The sequence below is a fragment of the Lactuca saligna genome, chromosome 3 (genome assembly GCF_052625555.1).
Source record: "Lactuca saligna cultivar CGN05327 chromosome 3, ASM5262555v1, whole genome shotgun sequence".
Lineage (NCBI taxonomy): Eukaryota > Viridiplantae > Streptophyta > Magnoliopsida > Asterales > Asteraceae > Lactuca > Lactuca saligna.
The window spans coordinates 196691488-196698558 of record NC_136419.1 but is presented as its reverse complement, the minus strand read 5'-3'; the positions used below and the strand labels follow the sequence as shown (position 1 = coordinate 196698558).

The window sequence follows — 7071 nt, the reverse complement described above, 5'->3', positions numbered from 1 at the left end:
AGTCTACCCCCTTCGTACCAAATTTCAGGGATATAGCGAATTGCGTACCGTGTACCCGTACCAAAGCGTACCGCAAATTATGTGACTATGGTTAATATAATGTCTAGAACTGAAAAAAGATCCAATTTTGAAACTAACACAGTAAAATAACAAAGCACAAGAACATTTTTGTAATTTACTCAAAGGTTAAAATTTTGTGATTCTTATGTCCATTTGGAAATCCTAAATGACGCTAAAGTCTTAAAAATTAGGGGTAATTTTGGAATATATGAAAAGTTTATGACTTCAAGATATGTATTTTACACTCACATGACAGTTTATATAGTTCTTTTCCTTTACATCTTTTCAGTAATATAGATGGCATAGCTCGGGATGCTGGTAGTGTAGATGTTGAAGAAGTTGTTCTGCTTCGTAAGCATCTTTTTATTCCATTTTTACCCTCCCTTTACTTTAATGTATTTTTTTGATTTTGTATTCTGTTTGTACATATGGAAGAGTTACAAATGGAAATGGAAAATCTTTGTCATAGTAATCGAGTTACACAAGATGAAAAAGTAGAGATTTATCAGCTCTTATGTGAAATGATGGAGGTACTACTCTTTAGATTAATCTTCATACTCCTATATTACAACTATATTTATTTTATTAAATAGTTATTTTAAACTGTTAGTTATGATAGGGCATTATTAGTTGGATCAGGGTGAAGAAAAATTCATTGGGAAGCATAGTTTTCAACATAATGCATCATGGTCAGTTCTCTTTTATATATATATATATATATATATATATATATATATATATATATATATATATATATATATATATATATATATATATATATATATATATATATATTGAAGTTTTGTTCATGTTATCATATATTTTGTTTTATAAGCCATATATATGATTTGTATATTGCACAACTACTATTTTAGTTGGACTGGTGATAAAGCTTTAAAAGAACTTGAAGAAGCAAGCATATCAAAGTAGTGCTTCCCAAGCTTACAAGAATGTGTCAGAAAAGTAATCCTCTTCAGCTGCATTTCTCGATCAAAATTAAAAAGATTTACTTTGAGTTTTTATGTCACATCTAGTATTTTTTAAACATCCATTTTTTCATACAGTTAAGATTAAGTTACATAGATGGTCCCTGAGTATTGCTGTTTAGGTTCCAAAAAAGGTTTCTTTTGAAAATTTTGGTTGTCATTTAATGTTTTTTCGCTAATGTTTTTAGTCATTAGTCTGAAGTATCCTAATGAATGAGGTCCCTGTTCCATGTAAAAATTCTATATTACCCTTTATCTATACTACCTCTGTGGCTACGTCCTTATGAAGTCCTTATGAAGTTCTTATGAAGTTCTTGTGAAGTTCTTGGCACGTCATCTTACACAGCTCTGATTGAAACAATTCCAGATACGGTACAATATTTTATTTTATTTTTGGTTTGAAATATAATAATCTCTAAAATTTACTCCACTTGGGTTTATTGTAAGCATCAATTCACTCTATCAAAAGTAGATTCCCCAATATCATGAGCTTGCATGACTTTTTTGTACCCAAATATCAAGAAAATTCGTCAAGTTATAAGCTTGCACATGTATTTAAATGATCTTAAACGAGTGAAGTTTATCGACTATGAGTTCAATAGCCGATGAATTTCCTTATAATAACTTTCTTTACTATTCAATTTCAGTAGTGGAACCAGTCTAAATATTTTTTAAGAGAGTGAAGTTTATTCTAGTGGGCTTATTGGTCCTATCTACAAGTTGATTGACTGCGAAGAAAAATATTTTACTGCTGTTGAAGTGATTGTTGGGAAAAGGTTTGTTTGTACAAAGTCCTTGGATGCTTTTTTTTTTTTTAAGAATTTTGAATTTGGTTTCCTTCCTTTGAACTTTCTTATGCAGCTTAGTCAATATGGCGGTGGACAATACTAAGACAACTTTTAATGTTCCAATCAATACATTTATACATATACATACAAATACACAAATCGGATATACATACAAATACATTTTCCATTATAGCATCCTACTTTTTTTTTTAATTTATACACAAATACAAAAACTACATGCATAATTTTCTATACATGAAGATATATATATACAAGAATAATACACATCCAAAAACACATATACATACATCATACAGATACAATGACACATATATGATACACATACAAATACATAAAATCACACACATACATCATATATATCGAAAATACACATATCGAAACATCATATACATACATCATACACACCTAAAATACTCATATACATACAAATACATATATAAATATACATATGTATACACAAAATTAACATATTATATATAAAAAATAGAAAAAAAAAACATGTTGTTTTGTGGTTGTAAATGCAAATTTCGGCAAGAACTGTGTTGTTGGCGGTAAAAGGTAAAATGCTAGTGGGGATCGACAGCAACAGTTCTACAATATGGGGATCTCAAATATCGAACAAAATACTCAAAATCCGTTCAACCAAACAAGTATATTTAGTGGGGAGAGGAGCAAACTAAAAGAAAAAAAAAAGGAAAAAAATCGAAGTCTCACCTATCAATGTCGCCGAAAATGGTGCATTGGCGCCGTTGGTGTGAAGTTGTCGGTGAAACCTTTGGGATCACTAGTGGTGAGCTTTGGTCTCCGGTGTCGTGGACATCGATGTGGCTTTGGACATAAAAAGTTGAGGATTCAGTGGACAATATCGATTGAGGAAAAAGATGTGACTGAAAAGGAAAACACAAGGGAAGGGGGTATTATCTGCATAGAGTATTAGCAATGATGATACCCTTTAAAGGCGACGAACGGAGTATTAGTGGCGACACATTTAGAGAGAATCGTTGGCAGTACTTTTCCCAAGTATTAACAACGACACTATCGCCGGTAAAGGTTGTGCATGATGCGGATTCCTAGCCGTTGGATTAGGCACTAAATCAATTGCTATAAGTTCACCCCGACACGTATTGGCGTCGAATAGATTTTAGCGGCGGCGCTTTTAATAGCAATGCGCGCCTTATTTAGTGGCGACAAATAACGTGAATGTTGTCTATCGCTGCTAATGGTTATTATTCTTGGGATGCACCGATCAATCTAGAAGAAATAAAATCTAGAAGGAATAAGAAGGCTGCATGAAGAATTCTCTTTATTTTTAATTTATTAATTGCTTTTCGAAATGAAAGTTATGGTCTTTGCAATATAATTTATTTAATTTCAATAATATATAATTATATAAATATGTAAAAACCATTAAAACACTACAAATCCACTTGCTAAAGCTTTTATTGTGTATTTTCTTTAGTAGTATATAAGCATTTTTAGATCATTTTTATGCAATTAGCATATATTAGATTAACATTTATCCTTTTAAATTATTTTAAATAAGTTTTAATAATATATTATTTTATTTAAGGGTCGAATTCTTGAGAGGTAAAAATAAGTTACTTCTCTTTTTTAATTTATGCAACAATAAGTCTTTAGATGAAATATACAACAACTTTTGATCATATAAGTAATTAAAATTTTTCATTTTTCGGTTTTTGTTTTTATACATGTTTTTATAAGATTTTTTCATTTTTTCATATATTTTTTTTATATATAAAATCGTTATCCTACCATTTTTTGAATATTTGTTTTTATGTATGTAGAATTGCAAACATTATTATACTCATTTTTATATATGTAGAATTAAAAGAAGAAGTAGATTTATTTCTAGATATTTCTGTTTACAAACAAAAATTGCACTGCTGTACAACCCATGCACTCTTGTTGTTGCATTAAGGTGCGTGCGAAACCTAGTTAATTTTAAGAGTAAACTAAATGAATGGTGAGTATGGTTTTCGGTAGTTTGCATGTTGGTTTTTAATTTGAAAGGTTTTTACAGTTTGTTTTTATTGTGTTTGGTATTTATCTTATCTAAAAAAATTGTTTTGCCATTGAGTTTTTAATTTATTTAAATAAACACACTAATCTTACTTCCACATCTCCTTATCTTACTTTATCTATCCATCTTATTTAAATAAACTAAAAAATCAATGATAAAATTATCTTTTTATGCAAAACAGTGATCCAGCGCACAATAAAAACAAATTATAAGGACCTTTCGAATTAAAAAAATAAGTTACGGACCAAAAATACAAATTACCCCAAACTATAAGAACAATTCGTGTAATTTATTTATTCTAATTATAAACATTAATTTAAAGAATTTATAATGATAAGTTCAATCGGAGAACTAATGATGTGTCAGCTCTAGTTGTTATTCAATGGATAAAACTTTATCATAATGAGATGTTACATTGAGATTCAATTGATTTAAAGTTCAATGGTCATTGAACTATTTTATTGGAAAAAATAAAGTTTTCTAATTCTTAATACATATACTATAAATTAGTTTTTACACTATTATACTAAACAAAATAAAGTTTTCTAATTCTTAATACATATACTATAAATTAGTTTTTACACTATTATACTAAACATTGTAAAGTTCAATACACACTGTATGAAAAAATTGATAGATTTTATGGAATATAAAAAATAATATAACAATTCATTAAATTCTATGATGTTCATTATGGATTTATGGATGCCCTTAGTAAAAACATGACATGCATAATTGTAGCCAAAGCCTTTAATTAAAATTTAACAAGTACAAAATCCTCATTTTCTCAAATTATAATATTGTAAAGAACGATTTGTCTCAACAAGTAAACGTTGTAGTTACAAAACATATAGAAAACAAATGTAATTATATAAGCACAACAATCATCATGTTGTTTTATTTCGATAATCAGAAAGATATTGAAACAGACTTCTCTAGCCATGCAAACTTTGTAATCAGAAAAGACATACAGAAAACATATGAATATGCACAACAACTATGCATCCCTAGATTCTTCAATTACTGCAGTCATCTAAATCCCATATAGAGCCCTGAGCCCTTGAATGTCGTCTGAGGTCAAACCTTTCGTAACCCCGGCGCTGAAACTACCCCACATTATCGCACTCTGAAACTGGCTATGATCAAGCCCAAGAAGGTGCCCTATTTCGTGTAATGCCAAAGTCTCCATATCGAATGTATTTGGCACTGCTCCAATCGCCCATCTTTCATCCGCATCAAAATGAAGTCTTCCATCTACAGGTGGAAAAGCATGGGCCAACACCGCACCAGATCCGTTAAACGGACTCCCATCTCCATGCGACACACGCTGAAAACTAATCTTAAGATCAGCACCTTGATAACTTGTAGCTCTTGTAAACGTGAAATATCGTCCAGAAGCAGTGGCCCATTTGTTAAAAGCTCGAGTAACAGGTGGCATGAACCGGGTTGGGAAAAGTGGCCCAAACCCATAAGTTAGATGCCTTTTAACACTAGGCCATTTTGGTGTTCCGGGAAGGAATTGGTAATGCGAGACTATGTGGAAAGAGTTATCAGTGTGTTGGTGAATTACTTTATCGGGGAAACCACAACGAGGCATGGCCATCTGGGATATCGTTGGCTCGTCAAGCGTCCCTGTCGCGTTGAGATGATAGTAGACCTGGTACGACTTGAGCGCTACCTCAAGCTTATCGTCAAAATGATCTTCTTCAAGGTCTGCGAGATTAGGGTTTTTGTGGTAGTTTAGGTATCCGAAATGAGCAAGATAGAGTTTAAGGTCACGAATGCCTTTTACTGTGTCGCCCTTATGAGACCCTTGCATGGCTTTAAGAGACCCAAAAGGCGACGAGTTCGTATCTTTACTGGACAATGTATTTGGTCGTAAATGAGTGTCGTGAGGATGTGAAAGAACTGTTAGGATAAAGGAAGCAAGAAGGAGTATGCATGAAAAGGGAAGAAAGAGTTTAGAATTTCTAGATGCCATTACAACTTCTAAGTTTAGATGTTGAAATGTTGAGAGTACTTCTTTATGAGGTTTATAGTCTGGGTCTCTATTTATAGTGATTTTCTCTTGTAGTATTATTTATTTATTATTGCTTTTAGAGTCTAGAGACATGACGTTTGTATGTGACGTACGTTTATTTTGATTTTGGATATGATTAAAATTTTTGGCCGTTCAAAGATGGAAAATAATAAATAAAATTAAAACTTGTGACTCTAATTAAGTCTTTCAATGTCCATGATAGATAGAGTCAAGATGTGACAATATGATAGGAAGCCCGTAAGAAAAAGCATATCGACCTCTTTAAGTTTTACGATTTATTTTTTCACGTTTTTATTTTTGTCTCTAAGTGTAACTATATATTAACTTAATTTAATAAAAACCACTTAATAAAAAATAAAATAAATTTCACCATTAAATAGATGTTATCGATATATTTAAAACAAGCCCCATATTATTATGTTTTGAAAAAAAAAATTGTCAGTTTCATTTTATTTTTAGTTTCACAATAAACATATATATTGACTAAATATTTTATTAAAGTGTATATATGATATGTTCAACAACGAACTTTAGAAAAGTTCATTTTCCTTCGGTTTATAATATTTAGACTTAAAAATTCTAAAGAAAATTCCGTTAAAAAATACGAGTTTAAAACTTATAATTTAAACAAAAAATTTGAATCCAAATATTATTTCATATACCATATACGATTAAGATAAAGCTTTTATGTGTTATAACAAATTTACTACCAAAAGACTTTTAGTCTAGTGGTATTGATGTTGTCCTCCCTCATTGAGGTTAAGGATTCAAATCTTGTCGTAGACATTAGTAAATTTAAGATGTAGTTTAGAAATAATTTAGTTTTGCCTTTTAAAAAAATAATAATAACAAATTTACTAGATTAGCTTTATGTTTCTATTTAGCTTTTATATAAATGTCATTTTATATGATTTTATACATCAAAATGGTCAAGTTAATTTTACTGAAAACACATATAAAAGTAAGAATTATAGTATTTTAATCAAACTATTAATTTTGAGATTTTATCTATCATCTTCGATTTAGTTTTACCAAACATACCATAACACTTTCAAATACTTTCTTATTTAGCTTTTATATAAATGTCATTTTATATGATTTTATACATCAAAATCGTCAAGTTAATTTTACCGA

General features: G+C 30.0%; 1 protein-coding gene across 1 annotated transcript; it reads right to left on the bottom strand.

Annotated features, from left to right (window-relative positions):
* Window positions 1-4763: 4763 nt before the first annotated feature.
* LOC145037709 (metalloendoproteinase 1-like) lies at window positions 4764-5935 on the bottom strand. Its single transcript, XM_078986416.1, has one exon. It carries the CDS (start codon window positions 5875-5877, stop codon window positions 4930-4932), a length of 948 nt encoding a protein of 315 aa, XP_078842542.1. The 5' UTR covers window positions 5878-5935; the 3' UTR covers window positions 4764-4929.
* Window positions 5936-7071: the final 1136 nt, after the last annotated feature.